The 24,322-nt window shown below is 44.0% G+C and overlaps 1 protein-coding gene across 10 annotated transcripts in view; it reads left to right on the top strand.

The window, feature by feature from the left end:
- AFDN (afadin, adherens junction formation factor) overlaps positions 1 to 24,322 on the top strand; it is a 143,678-nt gene that overhangs the window by 69,716 nt on the left and 49,640 nt on the right. For 7 of the 10 annotated variants that reach the window (XM_039257141.1, XM_039257142.1, XM_039257140.1 and 4 more), the window contains exons 10-17: positions 662 to 924; positions 8,705 to 8,774; positions 12,325 to 12,440; positions 15,928 to 15,989; positions 16,111 to 16,316; positions 18,229 to 18,249; positions 18,978 to 19,123; positions 19,406 to 19,500. In XM_039257141.1, coding sequence (XP_039113072.1) covers positions 662 to 924; positions 8,705 to 8,774; positions 12,325 to 12,440; positions 15,928 to 15,989; positions 16,111 to 16,316; positions 18,229 to 18,249; positions 18,978 to 19,123; positions 19,406 to 19,500 — 979 coding nt within the window. The remainder of the gene's footprint in view (positions 1 to 661; positions 925 to 8,704; positions 8,775 to 12,324; positions 12,441 to 15,927; positions 15,990 to 16,110; positions 16,317 to 18,228; positions 18,250 to 18,977; positions 19,124 to 19,405; positions 19,501 to 24,322) is intronic. The other 3 variants (XM_039257145.1, XM_039257150.1, XM_039257143.1) reach the window with 1 other exon arrangement.

Genomic DNA, 24,322 nt, shown 5'->3' with positions numbered 1-24,322 from the left:
TTCGGTCCACTCTCCACCTCTAGAAACCTGATGTGGTCGTTGGGTTCCTCTGAGGCGGTTTGCTTTTGTCCAGAAGGTGGTGACAGCTTGGGTCTTTCTCAGGATTAGAGGGGGCAGCCTGGGCGAGAGTCCTGTCGCTGGGTCTGACGGCCGTAGGCGTGGGCGCTTCTGAACGGTAGTTAAAATGTTGGCAGGATATGGTTCTCAGGTACTTAATGAAAAGAGCATAGCGTGTCCTTTAAAGAGGAAGGCCAGGTTCATTACCTGATTGAACTCAGCTGACTTCTGGCAGACCGTCCTTTCCCCTGTGCTGTCATTTCTGGATGGCAAATGATGGGTCAGGTCATTAGTGTCATTTTCTGCCCTAACATCCCTTCCTTCAGCACAGCAGGAAGACAGATAAACAGAGTGTGTAATCCTAATGATCTGTACAGATTTATCCATAATTATCTAATAAATGTTTCAGGTGACCATGTGCTTTTCAACTCAGTACATCTTAAGTTACTGGATGCTAAAATTAATGCGTTCACTTATTTTGACGCTATTTTGACAGTGTTTATTTTTGTACTGTTGGGAAGAAAGCCACTAAAAAGGACCAAAAGTTATGTTTTTAAATACCATGTCCTTTGTGATGGAAGTTTTGTTTTTTTTTTTTTTCCAGCTGTTTGGATCAGGAATTCAGCCCCATCACTGTGACCTCACAAACATGGATGGGGTTGTCACTGTCACGCCAAGAAGCATGGACGCCGAGACGTACGTGGAGGGACAGCGCATCTCCGAGACCACCATGCTGCAGAGCGGGATGAAAGTGCAGTTTGGGGCGTCACACGTGTTCAAGTTTGTGGACCCCAGCCAGGACCACGCCCTGGCCAAGAGGCCTGTGGACGGAGGCCTGGCGGCCAAGGGCCCCCGACAGAAGCCTGGGTAATGACACGTCCGCTGTGAGAGTTTTAGGGTGTCTAGGTATGAGCAGTGATCTGAATCAGGCCTACGTCATCACAGGTTGTTTTATTTTTAAAAATTCCAAGTGGGCTTTGTTCTTGTTGTCGTGGTCTGGCTTCAGAGGAGGGAAGAAGAAAGAGAAAGGTCCTGACTTTATCTTAAAATTGGAAGTTGTGGCTGGTTTTTATTTTCAGATATTTTCTTCTTGGCCAGTACTTTATTCTCTGGTGGAGAACTGTGGTATTCTGTGTAGCGATCCCGTGGAAAATTTCTGTTGAGGTGTTGTTTCTCTCCACGGCAGTGAGATGCATGAAGAGCCCCTTAAGGAATCAGAAGAGTTTCAGCTCCACCTAGTGCCGTTCTGAGGACTTGCTGTGTGGGCCTGGCACCAGGAAACAAAAGTCCTTACTGCCCATCTAGTGAAAGCTTGTGAGCTGGGAGGGAGTAGGACTTCGCTCTGATACGGGTCATTTTTTATAAAGCATGCGCTGTCTGGCGACTCCGTTACCCGTTCCGCTGGTTGCTAGGGCATGGGCCTCGGGAAAGTAGCTGCGTGGCCCTGCACTCCCGGTGCTGACAGCCACCAGAGGGCCTGCCGCAGGGGCTCTGCCCCAGGAGCGTGCCGGGAACAGCACCAGGGGCCCCGTCGGCGTTTCCTTCCTCTGCCCGCCTGTGCCCCCGCCCACTGCCCACCGCCTGCACTGGGGCCAGGGGCGAACCTCTGCTTGCTTGGTTTTGGCCTCTTGGCAGTTTCTCTGCTTTGTAAAGCCTCCCGCGATGGCGCCCAGGGGTTGTCCAGCCCCCCTGCGTCGTGGGGAGTCCTGGCTAAGGAAGAGGATCAGAGGCAGTGGGTCCAAGTGAAGATGTGACGTCTCTCTGTAGGCGGATCGGACGTGGCACGTGGCACGGGCTGGTCCTCTCACCTCTGGCTCCATGTTTCCACAGAGGCCCCATGCCTCAATGTCAGTCCCCAAGGAAAATCAGCAAGTGCCTCGACTACTCCGGAAAGTCCGTTTCCGTCGGACGCCCTTCCAGCTTGAAGCTGAATGTGTGTCTAACCTCGTCCACCCACTTTGTGTCCGGGAGGACCTTGGTTTTATATTCCTTTTTTAAAGTTGTATTTATTTATCGGGCACGTCCGCACGTCCTGTCTCCTGTTGGGACGTGTGCGAGGCCTCATCCGTCAGCAGATAGTCCTGCTCCGATGGTTTCGTTCCGCTCCGTTTCTTTTCATTTCATTTTTTATTGTTATTTGTAGTGTCTTCCATTTTAATCCTCAGCTTTTCTTCAGCCCTGCTGCTTTCGCTCAGTACCAGACCGCGCTGCCGCCTGAGGCTCTTCTTGGCCCTCATCCCAGAGACATGATCATATGAAGTGGTTTCTTCCGGTGTGTTCTGTGTTGGTTTTCAGCAGTTCTCACAGTTACCCCCAGCCGTGCTTTATGCCTGAGTCTCAGCTCCTGGGTCCACTGGTGGCAGTGGTGACGGTCTGCGCCCACTGCCAAGCGCAGGCGTGCCTCTTCAGGCGACCTTTGTACCGCCGCCACCATGAGCCCTCCAGTGTTGCCCCCAGAGGTTTTCTGTGGCGAGATCACTCCCGCCGTTCTGCCGTAATGCTCCCTGCTTTGGAGGCTGGCAGTTGGCTCCTCGTTATATCTCTGCCCAGAAGTAGGGATCATGTCAAGGACACGGCTTAGGTTTCCTCGACGGGAAGGTGCTGTGAAATTTTATGTTTATTATTATTACATGTTTTCCTACAAACCTCATGAAACTGCCCACCGGTTGAGTATGCCAGTGCTTACCCGTATGTCCATAGATTAGAACGAACTGTCATTTCTTTATAAACATATAATTTTGTTCTATTGTCAAACTATTATACAAATTTCTAGATTGATAACCCAAGTTTGTTTTTTTTTTCTCTCCCCACAGACATCTGTATATATATGTGTGTGTTAATTGAGCTATAGTTGACGTATATTAGCTTCAGGGGCACAGTGTGCTGATGCAGTATTTGTGTACATTGCTAAGTGGTCACACGGTCCAGTTAGCATCCATCACCAGATATATGCATATTATTTCCACTTGTGATGAGAACTTGTAAGATTAACTCTCTTAGTAACTTTGAGATCTGCATCACGCCCTCAGGACTTTTATTTCATAACTGGAATTTTCTACATTGTGACCCATTTCACCCACCTCACACCCTCTGCCTTGGGCAACTACCAGCCTGTTCTCTGTGTCTATGAGCTTTTGTTTTCTTTTTTTTAGATTCTACATATAAGTGAGATGGACAGTATTTGTTTTTCTCCGTCTGGATTATTTCATTTAGCCCAGTGCTCTCAGGGTCTATCCCTATTGTGGCAAACGGCAGACTTCTTTCTTCTGGCTGAATAATATTCATGTGTGTGTGCGCGCATGTGTGCGCACCCGTGTACGCATGCCATGACTTTATTCATTTATCTGCCAGGGGACACAGGCTGCTTTTATATCTCGGCTGTTGTAACTAACGCTGCCGTGAGCCTGGGCGTGCAGATACAGCTTTTCAAGTCCGTGCTTCCATTTTCTTCAGGTCCATACCTAGAGGTGGGATTGCTAGATCATACGTTACTTCTGTTTTAATTTTTGAGGAACCTCCATACTGTTTTCCGCAGGGGCTGCACAAATCTGCATCCCCACCAGCAGTGCACGATGGCTCCGTCTTCTCCACATCCTCACCAGCACCTATTGTTTCTCTTCTTCTCTAACACTTGTTACTGTTTTCAGTAATAGCCATTCTGACAGAGTGAGACGAAATCTCAGAGTTTTTTTCTAATGTTTATTTTTGAGAGAGACAGAGTGTGAGCAGGGGACGAGCAGAGAGAGAGGGAGACAGAGTCTGAAGCAGGTTCCAGGCTCCAAGCTGTCAGTACAGAGCCTGATGTGGGGCTCGAACCCACGAACTTTGAGATCATGACCGGAACTGAAGTCAGATACTTAGCCGAGCAACCCAGGGCGCCCCTCATTGTTGTTTTAATTTGCATTTCCCTGATGGCTTAGTGTGGCAAGCATCTTTTTCATGCACTAATTGACGACCATCTGTATTTCTTTAGAAAAATATCTTCAGATTCTTTGCTCATGTTTTAACTGGATTGTTTTGGTTGTTTTCTATTGAGTTTTGTGATTTCCTTACATATGTCTATTATTAACCCCTTTATCAGATGTGTGGTTTCCAAATATTTTCTCCCATTCCAGATACTGCCCTTTCATTTCGTTGACGGTTTCCTTTGTTCTGCAAAAGCTTTTTTTAACTTGCTGTGATCCTCTTTTGGTGCCAGATCCAAAAATCACCAGGACCGAGGAGCCAGACATGTTTACTTCTAGGAGTTTTCTAATGGTTTCAGGTCTCAGATTCATTCTTTAATCCATTTTGAGGTAATTTTTGTGTTTAGGGTAAGATAATGGTTCCATCTCGTTCCTTTGCATGTGGCTGCCCAGTTTTCCTAGTAAGCATTTATTGAAGAGACTCTTCATTCCCCATTGTATATTCTTGACATGTTTGTTGTAAATTAATTGACCGTATATATGTAGGTTTATTTCTTGGCTCTATTCTGTTATATTGATCTGTGCTTTTTTTGGTCAGGGTTTATGCTAGTATTATTTTTTGACTACTGTAGCTTTGTAGTGTAGTTTAAAATCACTGTGCATGATGCTTCCGGCTGTGTTCTTTTTTTCAAGATGGCTTTGGCTACTCGGAGTATTCTGTGGTGGTTCTATACCAGGTTTTTACTATGTTGTGTTTCTGTAAAAATATGCCATCAGAATGTTGATAAGGATTGCATTGAGTCTGTGCGTGGCTTTGGTCGGTATGCACATTTTAACAATATTTCTTCCAGTCCGTGAACATGGAATAACTTTCCATTTTCTTCTGTCTTCTTCAATTTATTTCATTAATGGCTTGTACTTTTTAACATACAGGTTTTCTACCTCAGTTAAATTTATTCCTAGGTATTTTATTCTTTTTGATGTAAATGTAAGTGAGATTATTCACTTATTTGCCTTTTTGGTGGTTCACTATTAGTGTATAGAAATGCAACTTATTTTTTTTTTGTATTTTGTGGCCTCCAACTTTACTGAATTCATTTATTAAACACTTGTTTGATGGAGTGCTTAGGGTTTCCTGTAGATAATACCATGTAGTCTGCAAATAGTGACATTTTATTTCTACCTTTCCAGTATGGATGCCTCTTACTTCTTTTTTTGCCTAATTGCTGTGTCTAGTACTTCTAGAACTGTTAATGTGGTGAGTGTGGGCATCCTTGTCTCGTTCCTGCTCTTAGGGGAAGAGCTTTTGGCTCTTCACCATCGAGTGTGCCGTTAGCTGTGTTCATGGCAGGTATGGCCTTTCTTATGTACATTCTCTCTATACCCGTATTGTTGGGAGTTTTTGTCATAATTGATGTTAAATTTTGTCAGATGCTTTTTCTGCATCTATTGCGTTAATCATATTTTATCCTTTATTTTGTTAATATTGTGTATCATGTTGACTGATTTGTAGGCATTAAGTCATTCTTGCATCCCTGGAATAAGTCCCACTTGATCATGGTGTGATCCCTTTAATATACTGTTGAATTCAGTTTGCTAATTGTTGCAGGCTTTGAGTCTGGAGTTCTCTCTTGTCCAGCAAGAAAGCAGATGCAGAATTGAATATGAGAGAGGCTAATGTCCAGGAGGAGAAAAGAGCCCCAAGTAAGGGTCCTCACTTCATATTTATTAGGATCAGAAGGCTTACAAATGTGATGGACGTGCAGAAAGAGACAGTGAAACAGTGATCATTAACTCGTGTGTGTGAGCGAAAGGAGGGTTCAAAGATGTGTGGTGTTGGGAGTTTGGATCAGTACAAAACAAAATCGTGGCACCAAGCAGATGACTGTTAACTGTAGGCACCAGGCACCACATCAGTTTCTTAACTTGTCCAGGGGCTAAGATAGAGCATGCCACCTCAGGGTTAACAGGGCATTTTTCTCGCTAATTAGCTCTGGACGTTTTCACCCTGCTGCAGGAGCTTTCCGCCTCTACCTGCTCTTGGACTCTTGCCCTGTGGTAGTTTCCAGCCCTAAGCCTGTTAACCCATTGGTGCAAGCTCAGGGAATTCTTTTTTTTTTTTTTTAATGTTTTATTTATTTTTGAGAGAGATAGAGACAGCATGAGCAGTGGAGGGTCAGAGAGAGAGTGAGACACAGAATCTGAAACAGGCTCCAGGCTCTGAGCTAGCTGTCACCACAGTGCCCGATGTGGGGCTTGAACCGTGAGATCATGATCTGAAGCTCAGGGAATTCTTAAACTTATTCCCCACAGCTAATATTTTGGTGAGGATTTTTGCACCTGTGTTTATCAGGGATATTCTTTAATTTTCGTTTCTTGTAGTGCCTTTCTCTGATTTTGGTACCAGGGTAATGCTGGTCTCGTGAAATGAGTTTGAAAAGGTCCCTCCTCTTTTATATTTTATAAGAGTGTGAGAAGGATTGTTATAAGTTCCTCTTTGGATATTTGGTAGAAATCACCAGTAAAGCCATCTGGTCCTGGACTTTTGTTTGTTGTGAGGTTTCTGACTAATGATTCAATCTCTTTACTAGTAATTGGTCTGTTTGGATTTTCTATTTCATCCTGATTCAGTCTTGGTAGTTTGTGGGAATGTTTCTAGGAACTCATCCATTTCTTTGAGATTGTCCAATTTGTTGGCATTTAGTTTTTTTTCATAGTAGGCTCTTATGCTATTTGTATTTCTGGGTATTAGTTATAAAGTCTCCTTTTCATTTCTGATTTTATTTTATTTTTCCTTCTCTCCAGTAACTTTGGGCTTTGTTCTTCTTTTTTTAGTTCCTCATGAGATACACGATGCACGTGTTCTTAATTGCAGGTTTCAGGGTCTGTTTTTCAAAGCCTTAGTGAATGGTATACTGGCAGGGTAGCATAATTTCATGTAGATGGTCAGTGTGGGGATTTTATTCATTCATTCACCTATTCACTGGGTATTTTTCTAGTCTGTATTCACTGAGCACCTGTGTCATGTGTCATTGTGCTCTGAGTGCTGAGGTGAACAAGACCTGATCTTACTCTCAAAGATCATACCTAAGTAATATCATCAGAGTCATGAATAAAGTCACTTCGTAATCACTTAGCATATTCAGAATGCAGTACAAATGAGTCCGTATTAAATTTTAAAGCTTTATCAGCTTTGGGGAAAAAGATAATGAGCTTTGTGTGATGTTTAGGGGATTTGTCATCTAGGATGATAATTACAGGTGGAGTCAAGAAGGCTTTGCCGGTATCTCTCTACATCCATAAGAGGGAGTTAGGGATGGGTAAGGTGTGTATGTGGCTTTGATAGATGACAGAGGGGGTTGAAGTATCATACTTCTGTTTGCATTTCCAGAGAGAATAAACTGAATTTCCCATTCAAACCATTAGAAACCAGGAGAATAGTTTCTCTATTTTTTAAATATCTTGGTAACAGAAAATAGGTGAGATGTTAATTATTAGTGAAAGCTTTTACTTTCTCAGGTTACTCTTTTAAAGTGATATTATTTTGTACTTTTTGTTTTAACGTTTACATATTTTTTGAGAGAGCACATGCGAGGGAGTGGCAGAAAGAGACCAAAGGAGAGAGTCGCAGGCAGCTCTGCGCTGTCAGCACAGACCCTGACCTGGGGCTTGAACTCATGAAAGCGTGAGATATGACCTGGGCCAAAACCAAGAGCCGGCTCCTTAACCAACTAAGCCCCCAGGTGCCGCTTATTTTGTATTTCAAGATGATTTTATAATTATAGTGCCAAGATAGAGGAGGAATTTGTACCTGGTTTTCTAATTTGAAGAGTTGTTTTGAACTTCTACATCTCTTTGTGGTTTCAGTCTATAGATTGGGCTTAAACACAAGTTTAAAGTTACCATAGTGCTGTGAAACGAGACCATTGTCTTTCAAATATGGAAACCGAGAGGTTATCATTCTCTTTGATTATCTTGTGCAGAAGCCCGGGAAATGTAAGCACTAACCTGTCCTGTTGGTTTCAGATGTTTTTAGGGTTCTTTTTTTTCCTTTCATTGGGTCTCCCTCTTGGGCTGAGATTAATGGATTGTATTTACCCTCATTTGTGCCAGAGAACCACAACTTGCTTCAAGTTATTGACTATTTTTAAATTTTTAAAAAAATATATTTATTTTTTTTTGAAAGAGAGAGAATGAATCCTAAGCAGGCTCCACGCTGTCAGCATGGAGTCCGAAGTGGGATTCAGTACCATGAACCCGGAATCAGGAGTTGGACACCCAGCCGAGTGAGCCACCCGAGCGTTGCCTAGGCCGTATTGTAGCCTGAGTGGTGCCGCCCAGGAGCTTCTCGAAACCTGTCAGATTGCCTCTTGGAGGAAGGCAGCCCAGCTCCTATGCTATTCTCCGGGGCAGCGCCGCTTTCCCTGCATCGACACACAGGCTCGTGATGCCTGTACACTGTGCGCTTTTATGTGCCGTCGGGGTGAAGCAGCTTGCCTTGTTCTTTGACCGTTCTTTTCCATTTATTGTTATTAAAATAGAGCTTTAAAAAATAGGATCCTGAGAGTATTAAGTATACAGCAGTAAGAAGAGTTAAGACTTACCAGCGTTTTTATTCTGTGATTTATATGCTGATGATAAAGTGATTTCTTGATCGCTGAAGTGGGGTATTTAGCTGTTCCTTTTGGATTAAGAAAAACGATGCCTTATTAATTCTGTGTGTTTCCTTTTTTATCTGGCAGAATTGTTCAGGAGACGACTTTCGACTTAGGAGGAGATGTTCACAGTGGGGCAGCACTACCAACAAGCAAGGTGGGTGCTAGGCGTCACCTGGTGGGACCAAGTTTGGGCAGCACTAGGGCACTGTGGCTGAAGTGCTGGGAGCAGACTCCTGGGGCTCCTGGAAAGCAGACTTCACAGTGGCTTCTAACTGTGGTTGTCCTGATGCGGGCTGTATCGTGGTGACACGTCAGAGGCCCCGGGCGGGGAGTCATGTGATGTCCTGCGAGCAGGGTGTCCCGGGCTCGTCCCCTGTAGAACCCGCCCTTCTCCATCAGGGGGCCCTGAAGACGGCGGCCTTCCTCTCCTGCACCTGCGAGCTTACCTTGGCAGGCACGCTGCCCCCACAGCTGTCCCTTATGTCTGTGTGATCAGGGAATGCGTGTCCTCATTCTGGTTGTCTCCTGCTCAGTGACAAACGTAATGGACTCAGATGGAGTGGCACCCGTCTTATTTGCTCACGGTTGTACAGTGTGGTTTGGACTCCCCTGGGCTGCTCCTTGGCCGGTCCTGCTGGTGGTACTCGAGGTGCCGTATTCGGCTCCCAGCGGGCGACAAGGTGGCCTGGCTGTGCTGAGATGCAGGGTGGCTGGGCCCCGGTCTCCGTGTCCTCTCCGGCTCTCTCCCAGGGACAGCTTGCCCATCTCCACGAGGGCGGCCGGATGCTTGGGTGTCTCCCGGGAGTCATGTAGTTGACCGGCCTGCTCAGGCCCAGGACCGGCACACGGCATCGAGTCCTTTGCCTTCAGGAAGGGGCCGCTCTGGCTGTGCTGGGTTGAGGCCAAGGTGCAGCAGCTGCAGGGCCGACACGCTGCCCCAGCTCCCGCTTTTAACAGCCGCACTGTGCCCTCCAGCTCCTGTGCCCAGCTTTCTGCTTCCCTCCCGAGTATGATTTCTTGTGGAAATTATCCGCGGTCCACTTCCCGTCACCCCATCTTCTCACCTCAGCTCCCACATGGCTCCTGCCGTCAGAGGGGCCGTGTGTGTCCCGGGCTCTGGTGGCCTCCACACGGTCCAGTCCAGCGCCTGTGTCTCCTCTTTCTGAACTGAGGGCGCTTTCTGATTTCAGCCCCCAGAGCGTCACGCTCTCGGTTTCTGCCATCGGTGCTCAGTCCACCTCTGGCCCGCCTGCCATTGCTTCTCGTCCCCGCTCCTACTCCTTGACCTTGAAACAGTTCAGACCCAAGGCCCTTCTCGCCTATCTGCACTTGTTCCCTAGGTGATCTTAGGCAGTCAGTAACTAAAATACACCTGTGTTAATTACCCTTGACTGTATTCTTGGCCCTGACCTCTCCAGACCCCAGAGGCTGCTTGACACGGCCGTGGTGATGTCTGGCGCATGTTTCGCACGCACCACAGCCCGAGCAGGGCTCGCCGCTCTTTCTCAAACCCTGCTCCTTCCCCGTCAGTAAGTGGTGCCTCATCCGTGGCATCATTCCAGAAGTCTGTCACTGCTTGTCCTTGCTTCCTTCCTTTTCTCAGCCTCTACGTTCAGTATCGCACGTTCCGTTTGCCTTCATCTGAAGTAGTACACAGGTGCCTGCCCCGGCCCGTTGCTGCTTACATGCTGTGACAGCGGCTGTGGTTGTCACACGGCACGAGTGTTGTGTGGCCTCTGGTTGGCCGTTCCGCTACCCTGGCTGGTCGCTCTTCTCCCCGCGGCCAGGCTCATGTTCTCAACATAAGAGTTAACTCCCGTTACCGCCCTGCTTTCCGGGCCCCCAGTGGCTTCTCATCCCAGATAGCGCACGCTCCTCCCTCTGGCTCGCCCGGCTCCTCCGGCCCTGCTACCTCGTCCCTCGACCCGGCCGGCGCACGGAACACCGGCCCCTTCCCTTCCGGGCCCCGGCAGCCTCGCTCTTCCCCGACTGTCCTCCCCGCTGGTTTTCACGCAGCTCGCTCCTTCCTGCTCCCGCCTCAGTTCCACGTCCCTCCTCGAGGTCTTCCTTGAGCGTCCAGGAGTCGTTCGTCATTACAGCCCCGTATTCTGAGTTCTCGGTGCCAGCCTGCGCTGCCAGCTGCTAGCTGCCTTGTTTGTGGCCGCGGAGGGGGTGAGGGGCCCACTCAGGACGTTCGCTGCTGCTCTGTGCTGCGATGGCGCCCGGGGCGCTGACTGCAGCAGGGACCCCCTGAGAGTGCGCGCGGGTGCTCAGAACCAGGCACAGCTGTCTTCAGCAAGAGTTTACTTTCTTAGAAAAATGTGTGCTCGCAACCGAAAACTCCATAAATTGAGAAGAAAATGAAAATCATTCATCTGCTATTAATAGTTGACTATTGATAACATTTTCATGGATCCTTTTCTAAACTCTCTATGTCATGGGTGTGTTCATTTATACGTTTAAAAGTAAATATCTGCACACGTACATACCATTCTGTCCTTCCTTTGGCTGTTATTTTGTAATCATTTTATTTGAAAACAAGCTAAAATTGTTTTGTAATACATTAGCTTACAAACATACCATAACTTACTGTCCCATTCCCTCCTTACCCATTTATAACAGTTTTTTGGAGTCTGTGCTGCCATCCTGGCTGAGCAGTTGTATTTCTATAACTGGATTTTATGGACGTAATTATTATACGTGAATATATGTGTTTACAGACGTGACTGTCAGGACACTGTGGATCGTTTTAAATAGCCTCATAAAGGATGAGTTCAGTGACCTTTGATAGCCCACAGTGAACTGTTACGCGGCCGTTGTAGACATGAAAACACTGTCAGGTGTTTACAGCATATGAAAGGGGGTATTTTTTATGAAGGAGGTTGGATAACCTCCTCTATGAAAAACATGAAAACCTGTGAGGCTGCGGCCCAAAGTTATTCTCTAGTCAGTAAGACAAGAATGATTTCTGTTGTCAAGCTCAATTTCTACGATAAACAGACTGAGAAATCTTACATAATATTTTTGGTTCAGTGAATTTCTTCGTGTAAGTTGAATGGTCCCGTTCTGATTGTTCTCTTAATAACATGGGTAGCTGGCCCTTTCCATCCGCCGTGGGTGCTGAGGGACGCACGCTGCTTGCAGGGACTTCAGTGGACCGTGTCGGGCCATACGTGGGTTTTCCTCTCTGGATGAAGGGCAAGAACTAAACCAGCTTTCGGTTAAACTCTTCATGGGGTGTTAAGCAGTAAGGAGCACATTTTTCAGTCCTTTCCTAACAAGGAAGACAAAGATCCTGACTTTGCAGAGCGGACGTGTCTCCCAGCTCTGTGCTGGTTTGAGAGAGCGTTTGGGATGGCGGCTCCTGTCCTGCACCATTTGGAGCAGCTGCGTGCACGCCCCACTCGTGTGCGCCCCACTTCGCGCGCCTTTGTCTGAAAGCCCACTTTTAGCTCTTTGTAAAGGAAAGCGGCTGTGTGTGTGTATCCTTATTCCTTCAGCGACCCTGCCTTCTTGGGCGTGCTTCTGTGCACGTGACGTCCTGGGCACGGCCGTGCCTTTTGCCGCTCTGTGCTTTTCCCCTGCGTCTCTCTCTCCCTCCTCCCCCTGCTGGCAGCCTGGCATCGGGGCTTCCGCGGCAGCCCGTGCAGGTGGGGCCTGTTTGCTCGCTGTCTGTAAATGCTCTGCGTTCTCCCTCGGCCTAGAGCACCGCCAGGCTGGACGGCGACAGGGCGCCGGCTGCCCCCAGCACGGCCGAGCGCGGGACGGTGAGGCCCACGGTCAGACTGGAGCAGCAGGACCCCCGCAGGCACGACGGCAGGTAGGGGACGGCGCTGTGTCGCGGGGGGCCGGGGGCCTACCCTGGGAGGGCTTGGGGTCCGGCTCACTGACGCCCTGAGGGCTGGCTGGCGTCGAGAGAAGGGTAGCAGTGTTTTAAAGATGACTTTTTGTTCGTGTTGCCCAACTGGAAGAAAAGGCCTTGTCAGCAGCTGCACATGCCCCTCTGATGCCACGGTGCCCTCTGTCCCGGTGAGGCAGGAGGCACTGAGAGTTAAACATCTTTCTGTTTTAAACGTGCTGTTCTGTAAAAACACGGGGACAGAAAGTGTTTACAGTATTTTAGTAGTTAATTATTTTTATATGAAGACACTCTAACACTAATCATTTCACCTATTTGTAGCCGAAATCCTTATATGTTTAAATACACAAAGCCAAAAATGACCTGAAGTGGAGTGAAGAATTACGATGTTACTGTGTCTCTGCCTGACGCTGTGCGTCTTCATGCCCAGATGGATGGAGCTGAATATCGTCGTCTTCTGTTGTTGTTCTTGAAGAGACAGCTTCTTTTTGCCTTTTGTTATTTCCTTTTCTTAGGAGTTTTAAGTACACGTTACCTTAATCTGAATTCTACTTCCTTGTGACTTTTAAAGTTGTTGAAATGTTGAAAAGGGTGTCAGTGCCTCACACATTAAATAAGCGGTGATGAGTCCAAATGCTGGTGAACCGGAGCCGCAGGGCACTTCCGCAGGGTCGTCTACACAGACACAGCCGCGGGGAGACAGCTCCTGCGTCCTGTACTGCGCGTGCTGGTCGTCGGTGGTGGCACCGGGGCACCCACCAAAAATCTGTTCGGATCTTTCTCGAAGCCATTCTAATAACTCTTTTCTTCCAGGTCCGACAACTGAGGCCCGTGACTAGCCCAAGGTCACGTGCCAATTTGGTGACCGGCAGCTGACCTAGTTCTTTAATCTTCCATCTTCCAGTAGGGGGCACTGTATGCTACAAGATTTTACTAGCATTTGTCACAGTAATTCTGTTTCTAGGATCGTATGGAAATCTCAAGTTTTTACCTTGTTTCTGTCATGGGCTTTTGGTTATGAGGATTTTTGTTGGCTGTGTTAATGTTTTTAGATGTAATAATAAGTCTACTTTCTGTTGTGTCTGTGCTTGTTTCTGATGGTATATCCTAGAACAAGGTGTTTAGAAAGGCAAGCTGTATGTTACCGTTTGACGGCTGATTGTATCCTGTCAGCACAGATGTCTCCAGAGGGTTTATGTGACCTGTAAATAGGTTATCATTTGGTTGATGTCACAGTGTGATGGAAATGTGATTCTTTGATTTTCAGTCTTTGTTTTTCACGTAGACAGTGTGGGCATAAGCAATACTTCTGTGGTATATTCGTAAAAACCTAAGTTGTTTAAATAAACATGCTTAAAAAACACTAGTTTTAGTCAAGGAAAAAAATCTTTTTGAATGCAGTTCTTTAAAATATCACTGCTGCATTTAATTTTTTCAGTGAGATTTTAAATTTTTTATTTTTACCAGATTTCTTAAATGGATGAAGCAGACAGTTGGTAAGGCTCACCCAGTTTATTGTTTAGCGGATAAAAGATCTCTGTGGTTTTAGATGTCCATGCATGTGGCAGTTAAGAAAGACACGTTAACAGAGTTGAGCATTTAAATTCTGTCTGTAACAGCTTTTTTATACCTAAATTGTTGAGTTAAATCCAAATTGCAAATCACAGACTAGATAAGAAGCTTTGAAGCCTATAATTTGGTGAAAAGAATTTTGTTTGTCCTTCTAGCAATTCTGATAGTTTGGGGTGACTGGTGTTGTATTTTCTCGTCGAGGCCTCAGTGCACGGGGACGGGACGGGAGCGCGGGCCGTCGGGCAGGAGCCACTTGCGTCTGTGGCCGTAGAGACCTGCGGCCACTGTCAGCTCTTTCCCTCTTTTCTTCATTTTTGAAGCAGCTGTTGAATCCCGGATAAATGCATGAGCGGTTGCTGCTGAACATGTCCTTTCAGCCCCTCACTGATTCGTAAATACCGACAGTGGCGCTGACTCTCCACTTCACCACATGTGACGCTTCTGTGACTACTGACCTCTCTGTTGTTTGCTACAGTATTTATCTCAGTGGTTGTCTTCATCCCAGTCTAAGTCATTGTAGCCTCACTATTTACTTTTCAGTCAGGTTTGTGGAAAGGACACAATACACGTTTCTTCGCTTTTATTGTCAATTTTAAATTTCTTAATCTAGTTGAGAACAGATTTTTGGAAAGTTTATCCTGATCATCTCTGTTAAAGCTGAACTAAAATGATAAAGATTTAAACTCGTAAGGAACCTAATCACTTGCCAGTGTGTTAGGGCGACGGGACTTATCTGGCTTGTACACAAAATATAGTTAGTAGCAGACTAACATAGAGTAATAATTAAATTGCTTGAGATTCGAATCTCACATCTGTGTGAAAGAGCAGCTAAGCTGAACGCCGTGGAGAACGGTATAACTGTGACAGCCAGGAGATCTGAATCGGATCGGTGACTGTTCATCTTACACATTCTAGAAATTCTGTGCTGACTTACAGCCTTCAGACATTGTTTGATCAAGTACACAGCACAGAATCCTGGTTTACATCGTGTCCTGCTGGACGCACACCTCCATGTGGTGTATTCGTAACTGAAAGGAAAACTTCACAGAACAGCGACCCTTCTGTCTTCCCCATGGGCGCAGGGTGAGCCACTGTTTGAAGGACTCTTCTAGAAACAGAAACGCCCCTAAGCTTTGAACTACTTTGATCAGGATACCTGGAAATGCATAAACATTAGTGTAGTGCTACTTCTGAGAAGTGTTCCAGATTATAGTTGCTCTCAGTTTACTTTTCTGGTGGTTCCTTGTTTTTATAGTGTCAGGCTAGACGATGAAAAGTGTCTGGAGTTTATGTGACTTTAATTAGAAATGTGAGTAGGAGGTCTTTTTTTTTTTTTTTTTTTTTTTTAAAGGAGTGCTTCACTGTGAGCTTGAGGAATGCCAGCACTGAGCGACTGCTGGGATCTGCAGGGTCCCTCTTGGGGGTCAGAAGAGAGGGCAGCGTCTGGCTCTTGGCCGCTTGTTCTCCTTCAGGTGTGGGGGCTCAGGTTCGGGCCCACCGTGGTTTAGCTTTCCTCTGTGTCTCCCAGCAGTGCCTTTTTGTGGTCACTCGAACCATTTCCGTAGCAGGTGCACGACAGCCCAGTCCCTACGCCATGCGCGAAGTCTTCATGAATAATAGAGAGTCGTGGTCAGATATGTTCCCCTGGCGGAAGCAGGTGCTTCAGGGGCTGGCGTCTGTGAGGTGTGGGGGTGGGACCACTCCCCGCGTGTTCATCTGAATATTTGAATGGTTTCCATGTGAAAACACGTCATTGGGCTGTTTACAATGTGAAGAACTGTGTAGAGATTTTGAGAACAGCTGCAGAAGCCTGTGTAAGTTGACTATTACTGGCCAAGTGACCTGAGGTTAAGAGATGGCCTCTTTCTCTTTTCAGAACTCAGGATGCTCCTGGGCCTGAACTCATACTGCCCGCAAGCATTGAATTCAGGGAAAGTTGTGAGTAATTTCAGATTCCATTGTTAGTGAATTATTTCTTGTTCCATTTTTCTCCATCTGATTTTCATGGGTTTTTTTTGTTTTTTTTTTCTTTTTCTTCTTTTTTGAAATCTTTTCACAGCTGAAGATTCATTTTTATCTGCCATTATAAATTATACTAATAGCTCTACAGTCCATTTTAAGTTGTCACCTACATATGTATTATATATGGCATGTCGGTATGTATTGTCAAGCCAGTACAGACCCGATGTCAGTCCTACAGAGCGTACTCACAAAGTGATTGCCATAGTCAACAAGATGGTGAGCATGATGGAGGGGGTGATTCAGGTAAGCGCCAGCACGCCGGGCCACGCTGCTTCGGTGCGTGTGCTTCTTGTTCGCATGTGTGAGCGAAGCCAGTCCGCATTGTCTCCGTTCGCTTATGTGTTTGACTTTGAGAGGCTTTTCTGAAATGAAAGCTGTTAGAAGTAGCCCTGAAAATTGTAGAGCTTGAAAAGTTGAAAAGGAATGTAACCTTTTCTTCTATTTCTTTCTACAAGTGTTAGAATAAGGGAAAGTAAACTGTATGTGGTAAAGTAACAATCACGGTAAAAAGTGCGATAGTTGTGAGAAAATACTGACACTTGTGGGTTTTCTTAGAATTAAAAAAATAACTTCGTTGAGGTGAATTTCACATGAAGGTAAAATTAACCATTTTAAAGTGACCAATTCAGCAGCATTTAGGTCATTCACACTGTTGTGCAGCCACCCCTTCCGATTCCAGAACATGTCTTTCACCCACCGCAAAGCCCCATCTGTGCCCACTCAGCCGCCTCCCTCATAACCCTCCCCCACCCCGGTGGCCCCCTGCTCAGAATTATGTAAGGGCTATGAGGAGGCATTTGCCCTTTTATAAGGAGCATATGCTGCTGGTAGGAACTCTCTGGGTTTTTTGATAGCACTTGTGTAGATATGATGGACATGACAACATTTCTCAAATATGATGAAAGTCCTGTTCAAATTCTTTCATAAAACTATTTTGAAAGTTTAAGGAAGTAAGGGTATTCTCTCTTAAGAAGGGTGTGTTTCTTTTCAAGTCCTCTTCATCTATAGTTGGTAAAATTGGCATAGCAGTTTTCCAAATCACACACAACTTGAAGATTTAATCTTTAAAGTCCTTAGAAGTAAATTTTCAGATCTTTTAAAAGTTTTCCGAAATCATTTTCAGTGCCATTATCCAGCCATAAAATATATAACTCGAGTTATGTATCTTTAAGCAACATGATTAGATGGTTTGGTTGTTTTTCTCTGAGGGTAACGTGAGCTAACTAATCTGTTAATTCCTTTAGAATTGTTTCCAATGGCCAAAATTTTTCAAGAAATGTTTCTGTTATGTTTGAGTGACTAGCATATGAATCTAATGGGCTTACGATTCTTTTACCCAAGTGAGAAAATAGAAGAGTGTTGTCATTTTATTTAGGTACCATTTTGTTCCTCTCTTACTAGTTTTCTTCTGGTTCAAAGCCATTGTCTTGTCTTCCATCATGTTTGCACTTCTGAAGCCTGCTTCAAATTGGGAAACTCCTGTCCTCAGACTACTTTTGATAGACTTTTTCTTGTTGAATTTGAACTAGTCTGTGAGAGCATCATTATCAAAACAGGTCTTTTCGACCTCAGATTTAGGGTTAGTATGTGATTGGAGGACTTAAAATTTGGGGAAAGAACTATAGTAATAAGTGCTTTGATTTGTAAAAACCTACTTTCAGAAACCAGTTTACTCCATTTTAGTAGTTATGTTTTTTTATACATTTTTTAATTGCCTTATTTTTACTGGTTATGTTGATCTTTTCTATCTCTTTCATCCTGTTAATCCAGAGACAGACACTCATCTCACGTACCTTTAACTAGTCAGACACACAATATCATTAAAAGACATTAAGAAGTCCTTTGTGTTAGAAATCTTTTAAGGAGATCAGTGTGTTCGTGGGTATATTATAACATCTCCCCTGAATAAACTAGGAGTGCCCTCTCTCACTGCTCCAGTGTACGAACATAAAACGAATCCCTCATGTCATATACTTCCCAAGATGCAGCAGAGCCGTGAATGAACGTATAATTTGGGAATAACATAACTAAATGTCGTACCTTCGTGTCGTGCCTTCATATTAGTGTTTTGATTTTTTTTTTTTTAACTATCATGATTGTTTACAAGTTTCTTTCTCTCGTTCTGCTTGATTTCCCCTCGTCTGTTTCTCTCCAGGAAGTAGACCAGGTTGATCAGGTAGGATGCGCTGCTGGGAACTGGTCCCAGCTGTGTCGGCTTAGCTGAGTCTCTCGCGCTGCTTCCATGCCAAACACAAATCCAGCAACCGGACCGGGCGCCTCATAACACTCATTCAGCAACTGAAACATGCAGCACTAAATCCTTTTTTGACTGTGCAACCCTTATCAGCATTTCATAATTTCTGCTTAATGCACTCAGTGTGGATATGAAATGACAAAAGTTCTGTTTCTCCTCTTTCTTGTTTATCCTTGGTTCCTATTCTTTGGATCTCATCTGAAGTTGCCTGGCCTGCACATGTGGTCGGGAGATGATGTGATAGATCAGTACTTGATACTGAGTTGCTCGGCATCTCAGCCAGTGACTGCAAGTATCAGGGTGGCTGTGGGTAACCATGGATAGATGCGTGTATACTTCACAGATTACCAGATAAAGCACCATCTCCAATTGGGAGTCGCATGATTTGATATTTCTGTTTTTCCACTGATTCCGTAAATTGTAGCTAATTGGATCCATGTATCCATACATGAATCCCAAGAAGATGTTGCAATTTCATTGCTATGTATGTATCCAAATTCCTTTGCAAATATCTGGTATCTGTGGTAAATACCTTGGTGAGAAGGGGAAGGTACTGGTCTATCTTCAGCACCTTTTCAAGAGCATTCCTTTTTATTTTCATACTTTTTATTTGTCTTGAGGTTGCTTATAGGAATGTGTTCTGTCTACAGAAACAGAAGAATATCGCAGGGGCACTTGCTTTCTGGATGGCCAATGCATCTGAGCTCCTCAACTTCATTAAGCAGGACCGAGACCTTAGTCGAATCACACTGGACGCCCAAGACGTTTTAGCACACTTGGTTCAAATGGCGTTTAAGTAAGGAACACGCTCTTGGAGATTACACTGTTCCATAGAGATTTTTAAGGGGTTTTATTTACCCTAGCTGAAGATGAATATCAAAAGCACAAATATATGCCAAATGTGTTGATTGAGTAAAATGAAGTTACTGAGCTATGTTTCAAGAATCCTGAGAGTAAAACTGTTGTATTTTACATGGAAAATATTGCTAAACAGTTTAAACTGTTTCGTCTATGATGCCACGTCTAACAATAGCAGTGTGTCCTGCTGAGATTATTAAAATTGTTTACATGTTTTCAGATATCTGGTTCATTGTCTTCAGTCAGAACTGAATAATTATATGCCGGCTTTTCTGGATGACCCCGAAGAGAACAGTCTACAAAGACCAAAAATAGGTTAGAATATTTGTTTTCTCCTTTCTTCCTCCATTACTCCTTCTCCCTCCTTCTCTCTGCTTTCCTTCTTCCCTCCTTCTTGTTTAACTTCATTTTAATACTTAATATGCACAAGAAACATGTATTTTAAAAATAAATGAGATGACCTGTTGGGTTTGGCATTCTTTAAGAAGTTGTAACTACCATCTGTTTGGTTTAAGACTAGCTCTCACTATGCATCTGGTAGAGGCCGTAGGACCTCCTCACAGGCAAAGGTCCCCAGTGGACCCCAGAGAGCTGCCACGTTTGCTGGTATTGAGACAAAGACACCAGACAGAGTGTAGTGAAACCTCGCACCAGCTGTGTGTTGTGATTTGCCGTAATCTCTGAACCTCTGCCTCTCCGCAATTGCACAGACATCTTCTGGGCAAGCCAGCACCCAGCCATTGCTCAGTGAGACCCTTCCCTAGAAAGTCAATACGGGTCCAAGCTGCAGGGGTCTCTGAAGTGTGGAGTTTTGAAACAACCCCATCTGAGATGAAACTCAGGCGGGAGGTGCTGCCTGACAGGCGGATGGCTTGGACACGTACAGGGTAGAGGCAGGGAGTAGAAGAGGCCTAAGACAAAGGGACGCTTAATTGCGGGTCACCAAGTGTGGAAAGTTCTTGCACGACAGACTAAGAGCTGGGGGGAGCCATTTCCACCTCTCCTGATCCACCCCAGTAAGCTAAGCTAAGTAGCGGCGGCACCTAGTGGAGAACAGAGCCATTCCACCAAGCCCCGCCCACCTGCGCCAACCAGACACAATCCCCAGAATATCAGCGCACGTCCCTGTCTCTGCGTAGTGTATGGACTATAGAGGGCTTCGCGGTTTCAGTTCTAGGGGAAACTGGATGCAACTTCACTCAGGTTTCATTCTGTTTGCTGGTTCACTTGTTTTCTTTGCTTAAATTGTTGGGGTTTTTTTTTTCCCTCTTGGATACAGAAAGCAAATTTAAAAATTTTTTAACCTATTTTATTTTACGGTTTAAGATTTTAAATTTCTGACTTTTTAAAAACTTTTTTGTTTCTCTCTCTTTTTTTTTTTTAATATTCCATAAAGCTCCTTTCAATAAGCAGACTGAAACACACTTAGGATCTAGCTTCCTTTATTGGATTTTTATTTTGTTTTTAATTTTAATTTTTTAATTTGGTTTTATTTATTTTTTTGCAAAGTGACCAGATGAAAGAATTCACCCTAAAAGAAAGAACATGAACAAATGACAGCCAGGGACTTAATCAACATAGGTATAAGTAAGATGTCTGAACTGGAATTTAAAACCACAATTGAAAGAATACTAGGTAGGTTTGAAAAGAAACATGGCAGACACCAGAGAATCCCTTTCTCAGAGATAAAAGAACTAAAATCTAGTCAAGCAGAAATTAAAGCTGTAGCTGAGGTGCAATCTTGAATGGATGCTACAACGGCAAGGATGGATGAAGCAGAGCAGGAAATCCGTGAGATAGAAGGTTAAATTATTGAAAATAATGAAGCAGAAAAAAAGAGGGAAATAAAGGAAAAAGATCACGATACAAGACTTAGAGAACTTAGCGACTTTTATTAAAAAGGAATAATATCCAAATCATAGGAGTTCCAGAAGATGAAGAGACAGAAAAAAGGGCAGAAGGTTTTTGTGAGCAAATTATAGCTGAAAACTTCCCTAACCTGGGGAAGGACACAGACATCAAAATCCAGTAGGCACAGAGAACTCCCATTAGACTCAACAAAAACAGACTGTCACCAAGGCATATAATAGTCAAACTCACAAAATACACAGACAAGGAAAGAATTAGGAAAGCAGCAAGGTGGGGGAAAGGTCCTTAACTTACAGGGGAAGAGAGATCAGGTTTGCAGCAGATCTGTCCACAGAAACTTGGCAGGCCATAAAGGAGTGGCAAGACATATTCAGTGTGCTGAATCCAAAAAATATGCAGCCAAGAATTCTTTATCCAGCAAGGCTGTCATTCAGAATAGAAGTAGAGTTTTCTCAGACAGACAAACTAAAGGAGTTCGTAACCACTAACCAGCCCTGCAAGAAATATTAAGAGGGGCTCTTTGGGTGGTAAAAAGACAAAAGACCAAAACACCAAAGACTAGAAAGGACCAGAGGACATCACCCAAAACACCAACTCTATAACTGGCACAGGGGCACTAAATTCGTATCTTTCAATAATCACCCTAAATATAAATGGACTAAATACTCCAATCAAAAGACATAGAATATCAGAATGGATAAGAAAATAAGACCTATCTTTATGCTGTCTACAAGACTTATTTTAGACCTTAAGACACCTGCAGATTGAAAGTAAGGGAATGGAGAACCGTCTATCATGCTAATGGTCATCAAAAGAAAGCCCAAGTAGCCGTATTTATATCAGACCAACTAGATTTTTTTAAAAATTTTTTTTAATGTTTATTTCTAGGAGAGAGAGAGAGAGACAGCGTGAGCAGGGTAGGGTCAGAGAGAGAGGGAGTCACAGACTGAAACAGGCTCCAGGCTCTGAGCTGGCAGTCAGCACAGAGCCCGACGCGGGGCTCGAACCCACGAACCGCGAGATCATGACCTAAGCGAAAGTCGGACGCTTAACCGACTAAGCCATCCAGGTGCTCCAGACCAACTAGATTTTAAAACAAAGACTGTAACAATAGATGAAGACGGGTGTTATAACTAAGGGGTCTGTCCACCAAGAAGAGCTAACAATTGTAAATATGCACCGAGTTGGGAGCACCCAGATATATAATCAACCATAAATATAAATTCATTGACAATAAATACCATAACAATAGGAGACTTCACCCCATTATAGCAATGGACAGCTCATCCAAGCAGAAAATCAACAATAATGGCTTTGAATGACTGGACCGGATGGACTTAACAGATATGTTCGGAACATTTCATCATAAAGCAGCATATCATTCTGTACGTTCTTCTCGAGTACACATGGAACATTCTCCAGAAGAGATCACATATGGGGTCACAAATCAGCCCCTCAATAAATACAAAAAGATCGAGATCCTGTCATACCTTGCATATTTTCACTCTACAACACTATGAAACCTGAAATCAACCACAAGAAAAAAATTGGAAAGACCACAGATACTTGGAGATTAAAGAACATACAACTAAAGAATGAATGGGTTATCCAAGAAATTGAAGTTAAAATTAAAAAGTAATGGAAGCCAGTGAAAATGAAAATATGACAGTCCAAAACCCCTGAGATGCAGCAGAGGCGGTCATAAGAGGGCGGCTTGTAGCAACCCAGGCCTTCTAAAGAGGGAAGAAGCGTCTCAAGTACACATGAAGGCAAGCTGGAAAAAGAACACCATATAACGTCTAAAGCCAGCAGAAGAAGCAAAATCATAAAGATAAGAGCAGAAATCAATGATACTGAAATCAGAAGAACAGTAAAGCAGACCCACGAAACCAGGAGGTGATTCTTTAAAAGAATTAACAAAATTGATAAACCCTATCCAGATTTATCAAAAAGACGAAGGAAAGGATGCAAATAAAATCACAAATGAAAGAGGAGATATCATAACCAACAGCACAGAAACATAAACAATAATAGAATATTATGAACAATTATATGCCAACAAATTGGGCAGTCTGGAAGAAATGGACAAATTCCTAGAAACATAATAAACTACTAGCACTGAAACAGGAAGAAATAGAAAGTTTGAACAGACCTATAAACATTAAAGAAATTGAATCAGTAATCAGTCTCCTAATAATCAAGGGTCCAGGGCCAGATGGTTTTCCAGGGGAATTCTACCAAACATTTAAAGAAGAGTTAACACCTATTTTTTTGAAACTTTTCCAAAAAACAAAAATGGAAGGAAAACTCAAACTTCTTCTAGGAGTCCAGCATTACCTTGATTCCAAAAGCAGACAGAGACACCACTAAAAAGAACTACAGACCAATTCCCTCATGAACTTGGATGCAGAAATTCTCAGCAAGAAACTAACAAGCCAAATCAAACAATACATGAAAAGAGTTATTCACCATGATCAAGTGGGATTTATTTCTGGGCTGCAGGGCTGGTTCATTATCCACAAATCAATCAGTGTGATACATTAATAAATGATAAGAACCACATGATCCTCTCAATAGATGCAGAGAAAGCATTTGACAAAATAATAGCTTTCTTTCTTAATTAAAAACCATCAAGAAAACAGGGATAGAAGGAACATAACTCAAGATCATAAAGGCCTTATATAGAAGACCCACAGCTAATATCCTCAATGGGGAAAAACTGAGAACTTTCCCCCTAAGGTCAGGAACACAGCAGCAATGTCCACTCTCACCACTATTGTTCAAGGTAGTGTTGGAAGTTCTAGCCTCAACAGACAACAAAAAGAAAAGGCATTCAAATCCGCAAGGAAGAAGTCAAACTTTCACTCTTCGCAGAATGTGAAAAACCCAAAAGACTCCACCAAAAACCTGCTAGAACTGATACATGAATTCAGCAAAGTCACAGTATATAAAATCAGTGTACAGAAATCTGCCGCATTTCTATACACCAATAATGAAGCAGTAGAAAGAGAAATCAAAGAATTGATCCAGTTTACAACTGCACCAAAATCCATAAAATACCTAGGGATAAATCTAACCAAAGAGGTGAAAAATCTATACGCTTGAAACTATAGAAAGCTTATGAAAGAAATTGAGGAAGAGACAAAGAAATGGAAAAAACATTCCATGCTCCTGGATTGGAAGAACAAATACTGCTAAAATGTCAAATACTATCAACGCAATCTACGTATTCAGTGCAATCCATATCAAAATAACACCAGCATTCTTC

This window comes from Hyaena hyaena, unplaced genomic scaffold, assembly GCF_003009895.1.
Source record: "Hyaena hyaena isolate Hyena2069 unplaced genomic scaffold, ASM300989v1 scaffold_603, whole genome shotgun sequence".
Taxonomy (NCBI): domain Eukaryota; kingdom Metazoa; phylum Chordata; class Mammalia; order Carnivora; family Hyaenidae; genus Hyaena; species Hyaena hyaena.
Note: the sequence above shows the minus strand (reverse complement) of the source record. Positions and strands in the feature narration are given on the sequence as shown.